At 41.4% G+C, this 16576-nt stretch overlaps 1 protein-coding gene and 1 pseudogene across 1 annotated transcript in view; one reads left to right on the plus strand and one right to left on the minus strand.

The window, feature by feature from the left end:
- The window catches only part of LOC109471634 (von Willebrand factor D and EGF domain-containing protein-like), a 30677-nt gene extending 23260 nt beyond the window's left edge, over window positions 1-7417 (plus strand). Inside the window, exons 21-32 of the mRNA XM_019770972.1 lie at window positions 83-197; window positions 321-923; window positions 1146-1262; window positions 1591-1713; window positions 2177-2290; window positions 2449-2568; window positions 3414-3527; window positions 4106-4141; window positions 4928-5062; window positions 5538-5665; window positions 6111-6333; window positions 6852-7417. Coding sequence (XP_019626531.1) covers window positions 83-197; window positions 321-923; window positions 1146-1262; window positions 1591-1713; window positions 2177-2290; window positions 2449-2568; window positions 3414-3527; window positions 4106-4141; window positions 4928-5062; window positions 5538-5665; window positions 6111-6333; window positions 6852-7063 — 2040 coding nt within the window. The 3' untranslated portion in view covers window positions 7064-7417. The remainder of the gene's footprint in view (window positions 1-82; window positions 198-320; window positions 924-1145; window positions 1263-1590; window positions 1714-2176; window positions 2291-2448; window positions 2569-3413; window positions 3528-4105; window positions 4142-4927; window positions 5063-5537; window positions 5666-6110; window positions 6334-6851) is intronic.
- A 5027-nt stretch (window positions 7418-12444) lies between these two features.
- Window positions 12445-16576, minus strand: part of LOC109471630 — a 9202-nt pseudogene continuing 5070 nt past the window's right edge.

Consider the following 16576-nt stretch of genomic DNA (forward strand, 5'->3'; position numbering starts at 1 on the left):
TTACACTGGAAACTTGCAAGCCGTTCGAGTTTGGTCATTTTATGCGTACTGAATTGTTTTGTAACTATTTTTTTTTACTCAGCCGGACACTTGCATTATCAGAGGACACTGCTTTAGAAATGGAGACCCAAACCCGGACAACTGGTGTCAACAATGTCTGTCCGACCTTTCCAACACCACGTGGTCTCATCGTCAAGGTAAGATAATAACCTTTCATTATGTCCTTTTTTTTACCGTAGTCCTAACCTTTTATCTTCGTCTCCTCTACTACATTTCTGCAGAAACAAACTGATTTTCTTGTGTACTGTCTTCCTTTTCAGTCAACAGCCCTCCCAGGTTCACAATGACCTCCAGCACGATAATCAAACTTCCAGATGAAAGTCTGACCATGACTTTGGGCGCCGAGGATCCCGAGGGCAGACCCGTGACGTTCCTAACAGCGCCGCCTAGCAGCCCAACCCTGACCGTGCAGCCAAACGGGGAGCTGACATGGACGGGTGATCAACCCCTCTCCATCAACGTCACCATTACTGACGAGTGCGGCGCGTCTTCTGAACAGACGTTCCACCTCACCATCATGGCGTGTCCTTGTGAGAACGGAGGGTCGTGTGTGCCCGACATGCCCCGTGGGCGAGGCTCCTACACCTGCGTGTGTCCTGGGTACACCGGGGACGTGTGTGAAACTGAGCTGGACGAATGTCAGTCCAACCCGTGTGTGAACGGAACCTGTATCGACCTCGTGAACGGCTACAACTGTACCTGCGCGGAGGGATACATCGGCAGCCGGTGTGACGTGACCGTTGACAACATGTGTGCCCTGAACCCGTGCTTTCCCGACGTCTCCTGTATAAACCTAGAGGACGGGGGCTACTCGTGTGGACGGTGTCCTTCGGGATACGTCGGGAACGGATACGACTGCGAGGGTAATGACTTTTTGTTATGTCTTATGTAGCAAATGGCACAAAATGGAATCGGTCTGAAAGTCTTCTTTCAGTAGTCTACTCATTCGTTGTAAAAGAAACATGTGTTTAAGATTAATTTTCCAGTGATATATACTAGCTTCATTTTCTTATTGTGGATATCAGCTAATGATAAGCATTGAATAATAATCATAAATATCATGTCATTTCTTTTATCTTAAACAGACATAGATGAGTGTAAGTCTGACATACATGGCTGCCTGCACGATTGTAACAACCTCCCCGGCACATACGAGTGTACCTGTCCGGACGGGTTTGTGTTGATTGGCGATGACTGTATAGGTAAGACCAGCATTAGAAATACACGGTTTAATTTCTTATGTTGAAATTGTACACTGTATGCGCATATTTCCTTTCACCACACAGTTTTTGTTTAACTTTTTATACATTTTATTTAAAATTTCGATAATACAATACAGTGGCATTCAGACATAACTTCTATGCATATAACTCAAATAAACTGATATAATTTCTTAGCAAATGAAGTTAATGATAGTAAGGCTAAGTATATGAAGTTAGGATTGTCTTTTCAAGAGCTGCCCTATTCCTATTACAATTTAGTCTTCTGATACTTCTTACCTTAGCACCTTTTCTTTCACTCTTTGAACAGATGTGGACGAGTGTGGTTTAGAGCTGGACGAGTGTTCACACTACTGTACGAATACGAATGGCTCCTACACGTGTGGATGTCCGGCAGGATTCGCGCTAAACGCGGGCGAAAGGAACTGTGAAGGTAATTATGTCATTTAGTTATTACCTTCGCCAGAAGGGTATGTTTTCGACTTGGTCATAGTCGAGTATCTGTAGTGTGGGTCTGTAAATTCTGTATGTTTGTCAACAGCATAACTCGAGAATATGTGGATTGGTCTTCATATGATATCATATTTGGTAGGTGAGTATCTTTTGTGGAAACGAAGGTCTAGTTCGAATATGGCTCACCTGGCGTTGTCGAGCGGTAATGCAGCGGGCTTTTTATGCATTTGTTGTTTGTATGTGTACAGCACGAGAAGATGTGAATGGATCTTAATGATATTTATTCTTTATGTAACTATGATTCATAACAACAATGTTAATCTACGTTGCTTGCAGATATATTATGTTGAAAATTTCCCCATATGTTGTATATAAACGGATATGTAATCACCCTAATCATTAAAAAATGGCAACTATTTACTAAATGTAATACACTATGTCAGACGTGAACGAGTGCGCCAGCTCCCCCTGTCAGAATGGAGGTGAATGTCATGATGGGGTTAACCAGTACACGTGTTCGTGTGCCCGCGGTTGGGTCGGAGCGCATTGTGAGGAAGGTATGCATCTTTTCAATCCATTCTTTGCCTCTGTCTTTCCTTCTCTTTTAAAGTTTCGTCAATTTTAACATAGTCTTGTATGATGATCATATTATGATATTGACTCATTTTCTGACTTCGTGTACCATCATTAGTGATTGAATATTTTGAATGTTCAGACATAGATGAATGTAGCCTGACTAACCATGGCTGTCACGAATGTAACAACACTCCCGGGAGTTATGAGTGTTCCTGTGCGGAAGGGTACGTGGTCGGAGCCGGTGGGACATCATGTCAAGGTCGGTACATTGGATTTAAAAATTCATCATTATATTGATACCATTTTAAAGCTGCCTTACGTTAAGTAATTATGTAAGATGATACAAGAAGTCAATTCTTTAAGTAAGTTGAATCAACCTACTTCTAATAATTATCCTTCGAGAAGTTAAGGAGCCAAAATTTCCAGTAGTTAGTGGTGGCACCTGATCTGGGCTGTTTCAGTGCTAACTTTAGATGTCAAAAATGTAGAATAATTGTTCAAATATATTGATATTAAATCACACTTTTCAATCAAAATGTTTAATTTCAAAAAATTACAAAATGCGCCTTTAATTTTGGCCTACATCCACATTATTTACTACTGTACACAAACAGGTTAAATTGCTTTTCAAACCTATCTACCTAATAACTGATATCAGAGTCGTGCTAGCCCGTGAGTTAAAGATTGTGTCCTAACTTTCGATGCTGTATAATTTATACCTTTATGGAGGAAAGTTAATCAGTAATTTCGTACACAAGAAATTAGACTAAGTCTTGAACACATTTTTGGCTGTACAACTCCAGTCATTGTCAAAGAAGGAGCAATCCACCGCCCCTGGGACGTCACGATGCAACCATGTATCAGCAAAGACGGGGGGCACCACAGACTTTATGCATCCATTGCTCACATAGTCATGTTTTGTCAATTGCGTAGCCTGACGTCACAGGTCTGGTGGTTTGTTCATTATTTGACAAAGACAAGAACATTTGGGACCAATTTCCTGTGTTGGAAATTACAATATTTTTTTTCTTTATGATGACGTCTACCAACATAGATGAACTTTCAAGATATAATTTGTATAGTAACCATGTTTTTTTTAAGCAGATATTAATGAGTGCCTCCTAGACGACGACGTGTGCTCGTATGTATGTATCAACACCGAGGGGAGTTACTACTGCATCTGTCCACCTGGGTACACACCTCAAACAGACGAATGTTGTAAGTGTGCGTTTGACGTTCTTTTCATAAAGTACATGTATTTTTATACCATTCAATAAAGTATTCCAAAAGTATACACTTTAAATATTCGAATTCAGCGCATTTACTGTCTAGATGTAGCCGTACTAGTACTGTTTACCTATTACAAATATAAGGAGTCATTTTTTGTGTGTTTGCTTGAGTCCATAAAACGCCGATTTCATATGTTAAATGACAGTTATGTGTTTTTATATTTTTCGGCAGTTTTATTTTTTTTTCAAGTTTTATTAATAAAATCAGCCTTGCAGCCCGTTTACAAAGTCGACCAAGCTGAAATACACTGATTTTTACAAATTTTGTGCATAGTAGATACAAATACACATTTGCATGACAATACATATACAGACACGCAAACGAACATGTTACAAAATCACACAATACACAAGGGCACTGAAGTAAAGTCCAGAGTCTTGAAAGTCATTGCTACAATGACTCGTTGTACAGGCGTCATTGTACAACCCCGTCAAGCGTCATTGTTCAGCAGAGCTTTATGCTTTTTTTATGTTGTGAATTTATACACAATTACTTGTTTGTTTTAGATCAACCAACAGACCCACCAATACAGATATCCACTGGTATGTATGGATATATTAATACTCGCATGTAGAAAGTTAAAAAATATTTACCTTCATACCTTCATGAAAAACGCTGGTATTTTCTCTCTCTCTCTGCCTCTCTCTGCTCTCATTGAAATGGATATGATTGGGTTCAGTCTGACCCGAGGTGAGGAAGTCATTAATCACTTTTACAATTGGTAGCGCTCGAATATTTCACAGGTGGCATTCGTTACATGACCTCCTTGATAACTGACGGCTGGTGTTTTTCGTTACATGACCTCCTTAACAGCTGTTTCCTTTGTACGATAAGATGGGGATTGCAAAAGAAGATTACAAACGAGTTACGTAGCATTAGTAAAAAAGAACATCTACCAAAAACTAAATATTTCATGGAAGTCTAAGGGAATTCTTTCTGTATGCTGAAATACTCGTATTTCTGACAATTATTCCAATCTGTCGCAGCTGCGTTGCCGTGGTTTCATGTGCTTTATGTGCTTTTAATTATTAAACTCCATTAGCGACACACAAGACATACAAAATCAAGTATGTACATGTAGCTAATCTTCCTGGAGTTAAAATACAATAATACAAATACACCACATCAAAATTACAACATTATTTACATACAACATTAAACTTAACATTTAAAAGTAACATCACATGTGCCTATCATCATGTGCATATGTACGCATGTGCTCTAACAACTCCTGCCTAAACCTGCTCTTAGTTGCTGCTTGTACCTCATGTGTTTTCTGAACATTTAAATTATCAAGAATCACTGACACATATTTGCTTTGGTTGAAGCAATTGAAGATGACTGTAGGTCGACCCCATGCACGGTTGAACACCAGGAATGTGTCGAAAATGGAGGTAGCTACATCTGTCGGTGTGCTGTAGGATACTACTTCATAATCATCGGCACTAAGGACACATGCAGAGGTAAATGAACTGTTTTAAACTGTGGCAACACATTGCATATATTTTTTTTCATATGATAACGATAATATTCTTTATTGCATGTTAATGGTAAAAGGACAAATGCAAAGATAACCATATGTGGTTTAAAGGGTGTAAAAAAGAACTAGACACAAAAATATGTACTGATAACACTATGTGCAATTATGATTGTATATTTCCAATAGCATCTTCTTTCTTTTCAAAACACGTCGAGACAAAACCACAATCTTTTTTTAACATGATCATTTGTTTCCCCGCACTGGGGATTTGAATGTATCCTTCTTTGGCGATGTCTTTCAGCTTTTGTGTAATTGTTTGGACAGCAATTGACCCTAATTTTCATTTAGCGAGCAATTGAATATAACATGTCACTCTGTATATGCTATGATGTAGAGAGGTACATTGTACAACAGCTACTCATCCTTATCCTAACGACTTTTTATAATATATTTCTTAGAATCGCTTACGTATGAAGCTGAACTGACAATCGTGGCAATCGGTGGAGTTCAGCAGAGCTTTAAAGCGGAGTTGGGAGACACAGAATCTGCGGAATTTGAGAGGATGGCGTCAGTTGTTGAGGATGCAGTAAGCCCATTTTCTTTCCTCGCCTCCGAAGATATATTGGAGCATTATCAACACTTTAGCCCTATACTTTGTGGAATTGCATGTTGTAACAATATATACATATGTCACAAATACTTTACGTTGGAACTGCAGAAGCAACACCTAGCTTCAGCACCAAATCTCATGAAATTAATTAGTTTTTTTTTTTCTTTCTTATTTTTCTTCTCTTCTAATTCCATTTTCAGGGGCGTTCTAAAATATTTCAAACATTTCTGCGAAAAGATATCCGCCCTCTACAACATTCAACTGATGTGATCTGAGTTATGACAACGAGTCTCGAGTTGATAGAGACAAGTTTAAGTCAGTCATAAAGTCGAAAGATGAGAAGTTTTAGAAGATGACTTTACATTGCGATTTCCGCAAGGGCGGACCATTTTTTTTAATTACCTACTGAAATCTTTTCTAGCTTGACGATCATTTCGATGCCGGACTCCGTGCACGGTACAAGGGATTGAAGATCAAATCCTTCCGGGCAGGAAGCGTCATCGTCGGGTTTGACATCTACCTGTCCCAGGGTCCCGCCTCCGTCAGCACTGTTACCCAGGCGTTCTACGGGAATCTACAGGGCAACAACACCATCGGGTCATCACAAGTTACAATCATGCCATCGTCTTTTAGAGTTTCTGAAGGTATGTTATTCATCTCAAACTTTATTCACTCGAAATAACATTGCAAAAAATGCACATAAACAATATTATAAATAAACTGTACATTAGCTTCTGAATTGCGTTACTGGACCTTGCATAACTTGACCAAGCAACATATATCTTTTGTATATTCGTTATTTTAGATGTATTGGTTTCCAACTTTGATAAACTGGAAAACTGTGACAAATTGTACCTAATTCAGGGGGATGCGCTTCTGCTCCCCCTGCTGTTGTACATTTGTGAAAAATGAGCAAATAAACATTTGTATTCATGACAAATCAAATCAGTACATGTATATATATAAATTGTATTAATAATTACGCAATTCAGGGTATATGTATGATTGTATGTATCCCTGCTGATTGTATGTTTTGAGGAAGAAATAAATTTGTAAATTTGTATAATTATCTCCTTCGTTTAAGGAATTGACTAATTAACATGTTTTGATATATGCTTTTTCTAATCTAATTTTAATTGACGTCAACTCGATTTTTTTTCAGTCAACAACGACTCCACATCTCCCTGGTACCACGAGCCGCTGTACCTGGCGCTGGTTTGTACCGGCTGTGCTGTTGCTGTCACCGCCGTTATTGTGGCAATGATCTGCTGTTACACCAAACACAGCAAGAAACAGCACAAAGTACATGCAGTTCCCCATGCCGAACTTCCGCTGACCGAGAGGAAACTAAGCGGCGAAAATAAGCAGTGTTAGTTGAGCCTCCCTACTGATTGGTAAAGTTTGTTAAAGTTTGGTTAAGTTTTTTTATTTTTTTCGATTCTTAGATAAGATCAGATTAGGTGTAAAGCCCCCATTTCACCAGGACACTCTCACTGCGCTCATCTTTGCTCTCTCTGCGATCTGAAATCGAGCGCCGTGAGTGCACCGTGAGAGCGCCGAGGTCGACATGTTTTGTATCTGAATCACTGTTGGGGCCGTTGCGCGCTGTCATGGCGCTCGCTTTACTCTCTCACGGCGCTCATCCTCGGCTCTCCTCGTGCTCTTACGGCGCTCATCGTTGCATCGCCGTCCTCGGCGCTCTCACGGCGATGGTATGACGCCGTTCCATACCATCGCCTAGGTGACGGCGCTCGTGTCGCTCACGGCGCTCTCCTCGCGCTCCCATGGTGACTTTTGCGACCGTGAGAGCGCCGTCTAAGTTGAATGGGGGAATTACTCCGATGGAGTGGCCGTCAACACGTGTGTGTACAAGTCAGCCTGATTTATGGGTTTGTTTATACACGATTATGCTTTTGCACAGCTTTGCCTGCCACAACAAATTAAAGTTATATTATTGATACATTAACAGTACGGTGGTATCTGTTTATGTCTTTTTGTGTGTTCAGCAATGTCCTCAGAAAAGAATGGCATATAAGAGATCATCTTTAATGACTGTAAAATTTTTATTCATACCGAATGTTTATAATGTTTAACAACTTTTGGTTACATTGCATCCTTAGATAGGATTGTAATATGGCATTCTTATGTTTAGAAATGATATTTTGTACTTATTGCTTAATAACATTTCTGCTTTAATGTTTTAAGAATTTCTAAACATTGGCATTTGATTGGCTGTGGTTTGAAATGTTTGTACACGCACCCGCTGGTGTGTTTATTGTTTGCCTTTTGTGCTGGAAATAAAGTTGACGCTATTCCACATTACTTGTTTTGGTATGCCATTACCTGTATCCATTGTTACCTCCATGAAAAACGGAGGTATTGTTTTTAGCGTTTCTGTCTGTGTGTGTGTCTGTCTGTGTGTTTGTGTTTCCGCACATTTGTAGTCAGCATAACTTCATAACGCCTTACTGGATTATGATGATATTTGGTATGTTGGTAAGTCTTAGGAAGACAAAGGTCAAGGTCAAATATGGGCCTCCTGGTGGATGACCTTGGTACTGCAGCAGAACTTCCGGTTTTTGTATCTTTTGTCATGAACATGCTATGGTCTTGATGTTTTGGTGACAGATTGCTTTTCCTGTCAGGAATAAGTGGTGTGAGTTTGGTCCCCCTAGTATCTTGTTCTGGAACTGCAGGGCACTTTCTGGCGAAATGTTTTAAAGCCAATAAGTCCAGATAGTAACAACATATTTTCGTAATTTTTGGCTAGGTAGCTGACAGAGATGTACATAAATGTAAATTATGCAAATGAGGACTTTATTTGCATAATTGATGAGAAATTCTATAATTACAGTGTTTTACATTATACTACTTTCATACATGTAATGTATCTAAGCTATGGCAGGTGGAACATCAGCAGATACTAATTATGCAAATGATGACCTAATTGCGAAAATTCTATGATTTCTTAATGGTGAATGATGGGAATGTCATACTTGGGACATCTGTAAGTTAATCAAAAGTTAGCATACATCACGATGCATAAATCATGTTAATGCAGAGACTAATTGCATAATTAAAGAAGAAATTTACATTTACATATCAAGCCCATATTTCATGGAGGTATGATTCTCGGAATTCTTGTTGGTAGATGAAACAGGATTTCTTCTACTAAACGATCATTTACTTATTTCATTGCAATTGTTACGTTACAGTATGTATCTGAACAGAGCTGGAAGGGCTGCTAATGCTTAGGTCACAATTCAAGAAAGGGGCCCGCTCGGCGCGTGTTCGGCGTGTTTTTTGGCACTACCGAACGGGACCTTGACGGAGACCGGCGGGCTTCCAAACGGCTGCCGGCCTATTTTTGGCCCCGTGCGGTCGCCGAATCGATTTTAACTCAGAGTTAAAATCACTTCGGGCACCGTTCGGCGAAATACGCCGAAGCGGCGCCGTAACCTCACTGCCCGGAGCCCGTCGGGCGGCCGAACAGGCACCTGCCTAAGATTATGACGTCACATGTGCTGATAAGTGCATAAGGTGGTAAGAGAAATGGGGTTATATGGGACATATGTAAACTCCTTGTTCAGACTACGTCGGACAGTTCAACACACGTGTGTTACACCGTGTACTTGTGTGTAGTATATAGTAGAGGGGATTCATTCCTCAAGCTACCGACATCTTGCACACGCAGTCGTCCCTCAGTAAGACATCTGGAGCCGCATAGTTCCCGTTTAGAAATTTTATTCAGCCTGTCACACATATGTCATGTGTAACAGGCTGAATAAAAGTTCTAAACGGGAACTATGCGGCTCCAGATGTCTTACTGAGGGACGACTGCGTGTGCAAGATGTCGGTTAGCTGAGGAATGAATCCCCTCGAATTCACATTACACCGTTTACTTGTGTGTGTTACACCGTATACTTGTGTTTCAGAATGCCGATGGGCAGTGGAAAACAGCCGAGACGATAGCCCGGCATACATGTGCTTCAGAACAGTGATATTGTGTTGCATGTGGGCTACCTTTAAGGGAAACTCCAAGGATCGGTAGCTGTTCCCGGTCGCCAGGAAACGTAGGGTAATTACTAATGGCGAGTTTTAGGCCTGCTGGCAAGGGCTGTCTGGCTCTGGATAGAATTAAACAGAAGTGTTACATACAGACTGGACTGTAATATCTAAATTTGCTGTTATTATATAACATTATGGATACATTGAAATGTGTCAAGAAGTAAAGGGCATTCATCAAAAAAGCACTTGCTCCGGACTTTTCTCGATGGATGGGCCTACACGTTGTAGGGAGTCGTGAAACATCTATTTAAAGTCGCAATGATGGCAGGCAGTGTAGCGCTTATATATATATACCGGCTTACAAACACGACGGAATCCCGCCAGGGACGCGCCAGGATCCTCCCTGGACCACGCCAGGGACCTGACAGCTACCCGGCCGAACTGTAAGAGCCGGTCGGAACCCTACCGCAAGCCGCACGGGTCAAGATGGGAGACTGATCGGGCACCGGACGGGTCCCTGACAGAAACCGGCCGCCAAGGGGACCAAAAGTTTATGAATATTAATTAGAAGCCGCCGGCCGGAGCACAACCAGGCCCCGACAGGAAGCCGTAAAGGAACATTTAATTGTGACCCTGACAGTCGGCGCACGCTCGGCGTCATGACGCCGGCCGGCGTCTACACCGAGGACATGCCGAACGAGCGCCGTTTCAAATGTGACCTAAGCATAAGCGAGGACGTAGGTGTTTACTAAATTATGTCACAAGCCATTGACGCAAAATAATCTAAAAAGAGTTCCACGACCTTGTACCAAATGATGTTAATCTTGTTTAAAACATTCGGATGTGGATAGGCGTTTCGACCATGAATGGCTTGTAGTCGGTTAGTGTTTGGGAGTAGCTCGAGGCTTGGTTGTGAAATTTCACTCAAATTTGACTCAAAGTCGATCCGATTTGTTCAGAAAGGTTGGCGTGGCTTAAATCTGGCAAGACTGATACCAACTTCAGCCAACCTTGGTCAGCTGGTGTTCCGGGGAAGGTTCTGGGTGTTTCATAGGGGCTTAATTAATAATGATGACAACGGTTAGGGACCTCCAGTTCATTTTTATGCTGTGTGAAAGATCTTTGTACCAAGATATTTCTATCATCACAGCAAGATGTCATCATTAAACATTAAATACCCCCATTATGATATCTTCATTTAGCTAATGACAGATTTCGTAGTGTTTATACTTGAAGTTAAGAGAAAAACAATATATAGCCAATACGTATAATGTGAAAACTATGAATCAACCCAATTCAGAGTGTATAATTGACAATGACATTAAGATGAAGAATAGCAGACAAGATATCAATAACCGCAAACCCCTTTATTGAAATGAAGAAAAAGCATGTCCACTCATTTGCCTCTCTTTTAAACGAAACATAGACTAATTTCCGAAACATGTTTACAAAGTAATCGAATAGCACAATGAAAACTATTACAATCATCAAAACTATTACAATCATCAAAACCATTACAATCATGACCTTATGAATGAATGAATGAATGAAGGACTTTATTTCAGGAAAAGACCCATAGTACAGACAAGGACCACATAGACACTAGACACACAACAATCTATATACATGTTTAAAATACGTGTTCCTGAATTGGCAGTCTGACCTCAATAGACCGTATATAATACTATTGTTGGTGGTGTAAAGTCTATTGATGAAAGCATAACACAATTTCCTGCGTCTAGCATCGAATGTATCGGTCGAGAGGTGTACAAACATTGAGCTAGCACTACAACCTCTTGGCAACTTAAGGAGAATACGAAAGCAGTTATTGTATGCAACACGACACTTAGCTAGTACACTCGCATGAACAGAGTTCCATAACTGGACTCCAAACAACCCCACATCCACACATAATAAGACTAATTCTCGTCACCGTCAAAACTTTTATAAGTTTATCTGCAAATCCACATCTATGAAACATTTACCTACAGATACTTCTACTTTTCCAACTACCTACAGCCTACTATCATATTAACGCACCGCCACTAAATAATCAAGCCATTTTTACTGACATCTGTCAAAAATATCTATAATGTCACCTGGCGCGATGTATAGAAAACAACATTTAAGTACCAGTGTAATGCCCAAGACTTTCTTCTAAAAAGTACTTACTGTTTGTACAATTACTTGATTTGTATCATATTTTCTGTTTATATCTACATCTCAATCTTTTACTGGAGTCCAGAATTTACACACTTAACGTCTGCTGTCTACATATTAAGTAAAAGCATAAACCAACCAAATGCATCAAAAGCTCTTTTCAGGATCATCTTATGAAATAAAACGCTAATGTCATTTAAGGACATTTAAGGTCATTTAAGGACAGAATATAGCAGGGTTTGACGGATTTAGAATTGGATGAAGGATTGTGAATTTTGGACAACACTAGCTAGTATACTGTATAGTTGATTTTCGTTTATTTATTGTGTATGAGTTAATTTATTTTCCCGTGATCCCACCCCTCACTCATTACTGGATCTCTGGGAAGAGCGGCATGTAAAAGGCCGACAGGGCCATCCAGTTTAAATAAAGGTGAATGAAATGAAATGAAATGAAAACTTGATATCTACTTCCCAAGCTTCTACTGGAGTCCATAAAATGCCATAAAAATGCATCAAAAGCTCTTTTAAGGATGATCTTATCAAACAAAACTTTGATTTTTGCACAGTCTACTCCTCAGGCGATTCTCACTCTTCTTCGGGAGCTGGGAGGCACTGGGTGGGAGGTAAGGGAGGCGACAGTCTCTCGGCTGGGGTAAGACTGTCCAGCGGGAAATGTGGTCTCGGCTTCGGGCAACACGGCGGCGATACAGGGGCTGTGGCAAAAGAATAAATCCACAACATTACAAAAACGTCTGTACACAATTCTTAGACTTCAGACCTTTATGAAATATTTGTATTATGTGTCATGATGGGTTAGATCTTCGCATTTACCATGGCGTCTACAAGTGCTTTTTATCGTGCAAGGGAAGCAACTGTCAAGGTGATCATGTAACGAAAACACCCGTGAAAACAGCGAGCTCTACCCGATAATTAATAAATTCATCTCCCACTGCCTCCTGAGAAGAAGTCAAACCCCTAATAGCATGACAAGAATAGTTTAATAGAATAGAATAGATTAGAATAGCAGTTACTTTGTTCCTATTACCTGGTCACATATTGTATATCTACTTTTTACCCTGTATGTCTTCCAACGTTATTAGGTTTAAGTAGAGATAGTAGGTTCGATAAGTGTATCGTACACGTAGAAGTTGTTAGCAAATGGTCTTATATCACCACATTTTTCTTGTTAATGTCTGTATGCAATTAGCCCTCGGGCATGAATTTGCAATAAACATCAAATAAAGACGGGAATAATGACTTTTATCCCTAGCGACAGACTAACCCAACTATACCTATTTTTAACCCGCCTTTCTGAAACACAGAGAGAGAGAGATAGCAAAAACAATTATGCCTCCATTTTTTCCTGGATGTACATATATCGGTGATTTAGAAACGTTACTTCTCTTTACTTGTAGTTGGTTTGTACCATTTCCTGTAGCCATCCGATAACTACCGGTCACTTCTGTTTATTGATTATTATATAAACAAACAATAACAAAGAATAGAGCCGAAAAACTTGTCATATCTACAGCACAACAGATTTTTTTAAAGATGTCAATGCAGCTGCTGGAACTTACGTATCTCGCAAATGTAGTTCTTGAGTTCATTGCAGTGATGGTTGTTCCAATGGTAGCTGAACTGCGGGCGGATCTCCCCACATTTCTCCCCGTAAATTGTGTCCGGCTGTCCGGGGGACCAGTCGTCGAAGTCACCGGCACCCAGCACACTGCCGTCACTCCAACGGTACTGCGACTGTAGAAATGATCAAATACTCGTTATCATATAAGTTGTTACCATGAGGTCTTACTGTTTTTCTGGTTCAATACACCAAGGGGGCAACAGTTGTTCCTAACAAATAGACAATAGAAAATAGCCAACCACTAGTGTGATTCCTGAAGTATTCACGCATTGGCCATTCTGAAAACACAATTTCTGCCTCCAATTTGGCAAAACTTAACTATACTTAATTGTAAATTACTACTAACGTGACTGTACCCAAACAAAGGACAATGTTATACACATCCTTGATAATTCATACATGTAAGCATATGTAAAATAATCATAGGCAGAACAAACTGTGGGGTCGCGTGACGTAATGGTAGTTTGGTCGACTCGGAACCAAGAGGTCCTGGGTTCGAACCCTGCCATGCCACCGATCTTTTACCCTTGGGAAAGGCACTTTACCAGAATTTCCTCACCTCACACAGGGTAAAAGAATAGCATTATGTTGTCCTCTATTGATGGCTAAATTAAAGTAAGTTGAAAAAAAACTTGAGTGTGCCGTCACCACGTCTTGTGATTAAATGTTTGAATAAGAAAACAAAACTCACAGCAGGAGCAGTCAGATCATCCAGCCCGATCCATGTCTCTGCGGCGTAGGTGGTTTGTATGCGGTTGTCGATGAAGGCGTCCAGTGCAGCGGATTTGATGACCACCAGACGGGCGCCCTCAGCTCGGCAAGTCTGGCTGGCAGCCTGGTAGGTTTTGCGGTCACCTCTGGCAGAGAACCGCATGCACTTTGTGGCCCCGTTCACCGCGACGAGTTCGTAGTTTTGCGGACAGGAGTCTGTAGACGAGATTTTGTGAAAAGAGTCAACTCCTCATTTACAATATCGTTACATGCCTCCTCTAAGAATCACTTCCAACAGTGTTGATGTAAATATGTGGCTACCATGTCTTTGCGTAGTTACAAAACAACATGATCCTTGAAACGCACTTAGGCATAGGAAATGTTTAAATAACAACATGCTTCACAGCTTGTAGCAGATTTAAAAACCTGTCACACATTCACGAATTTGGCCTCCCAAACACTAGACGAACACCCCCAGAGGTTAGGTGTAGGTCGGAACAAAGTTGGCTGTTGTTCTGCATGGTCTTTGCAAGCGGAATTTTTTCAAAATGTTTAAAACATGGTTGGTCCCGAGGTTCGACCATGGTTGGCTGATGTTCGACTGTTAGTCAGCAGAACACCAGCCAACCATCACAGCAGTGTTTGGAGCGTGTTCGGTTGTCAAATTTGTCTCAAATGTAACTCACATTCGTTTCGAGTCGTATAGAAAGGGAAGCTTGTCCTAAATCTGGGCACACTGCTCCCGAACTTCAACCAACTTTGGTGCGGTCATGTGGAGTGTCCGACTCGGAACCAAGAGGTCCCAGGTTCGAATTCGAAACCTACCATGCCACCGATCTTGTGCCCTTGAGAAAGGCACTTTACACGACTTTCCTCACTTGACAAAGGTGGAAATGAGTACTGTATTGTCGTCTGTGTTGGTAACGGCATTAAAATAATTTGAAAAAAAAACTTGAGTGTGCCGTCACCACGTCTTGTGATTACATGTTTGGAATTAAAAAAAATTCAGCCAACCTTGGTCGCTGGTGTTCGGGGATGCCTGGCTAAGAGAAGGTCCTGACAGTGGCTTATATCTTGTCAACATCTTGATTGTCTATAAAACGTAAACGTAAAAAGTAAAACGTAAACGCACCTGTGCCACTGGTGTGGTTATGGCAGCAGATCTGGTCGTGCATGCTAGCCGAGATGCTCCTCAGACCGCTGAAGTCCGGCAGCCTGTAGACGTAGTCCGTGCAGCTGGCGATTTGGTTGAGCTGGGCGCTGTTAGCGCACGCCCCGACCCCGATGGCGAACGTCTGCACGCCCATCCCGTGTAGAACCGAAGCCGGTCCGGTAACGGAATCCGTAGCCTGACCGTCGGTGAGAACAATGACGGTATCGGGAGCGTCAGGCCGGTTGCCGTTGGTAGGTTGCAGCATGGTGCTGGCCACGTGCGTGAGAGCTGCGCCTGTGTAGGTCAGACCACTGGTGGCTGTAGGCATGGCGTTGACGTCATTCAAGACGTCTGCTTTGCTGGAGAGACAAATTGCCAACGAGACCATGTTAGAGACAAAAGCGACAATCACGCCATTTCAGTATGACTATAAAAATGAAAAAATGTTTCAGCTTATACTTCAGACAATTAATATCACCCATGGTACTATCCATGAGGTCAACAAAAATTGGTGATGTACTGCACAGGGAACAGACAAACAAACAAACACGCACGCACATACACGTGTGCAGACACGCATACGCATACACGCTGACACACACCGACACACACACAAATGCACAGACACACACACACCTGAGCGATCAAATACACAGACGTGCACACACACACACACATGTACACACACAGACACACATACACACAAACACATAGACACACACACACAGACACACACACACACACACACACACACACACAGAGACACACACACAAACACATGATTCAACAAAAATCATGATGGCATCACTGTGTCCTACAGACTTACTTGTCGTACGTGTTCAAGTGGAACTCGTGTTGGACCGAGGTGCTGTAACGAATCACGCCGATCTGGGCGTCCAGGACGCCGACGTCGAACCGACCGACCAGCGCCGCAACGAAGTTCTTAACCTTCACGAACTCCGCGAGTCCGGGATGCTTCCGGAGTAGTCCAGCACGAACACGATATCCGGTCTGCAACATTCGACTTTATCTGGAGGATTCAAAATCAGGAGTTAAGGCCACACCAATTTAATTTGTTGGTTCTCGGATTTTTTCAGAAAAAATATGAAGCGACAGGGCGAAAAAAAATAAAAATAAAAACAGGTCTAGGCATCCAATTATAGCCCCAAAATGCTACAATATGAGCCATGAAGTCAACAAAAAAGGCTGGGTTA

Source organism: Branchiostoma belcheri, unplaced genomic scaffold, assembly GCF_001625305.1.
Source record: "Branchiostoma belcheri isolate BF01 breed outbred unplaced genomic scaffold, Haploidv18h27 scaffold250, whole genome shotgun sequence".
Taxonomy (NCBI): Eukaryota; Metazoa; Chordata; class Leptocardii; order Amphioxiformes; family Branchiostomatidae; genus Branchiostoma; species Branchiostoma belcheri.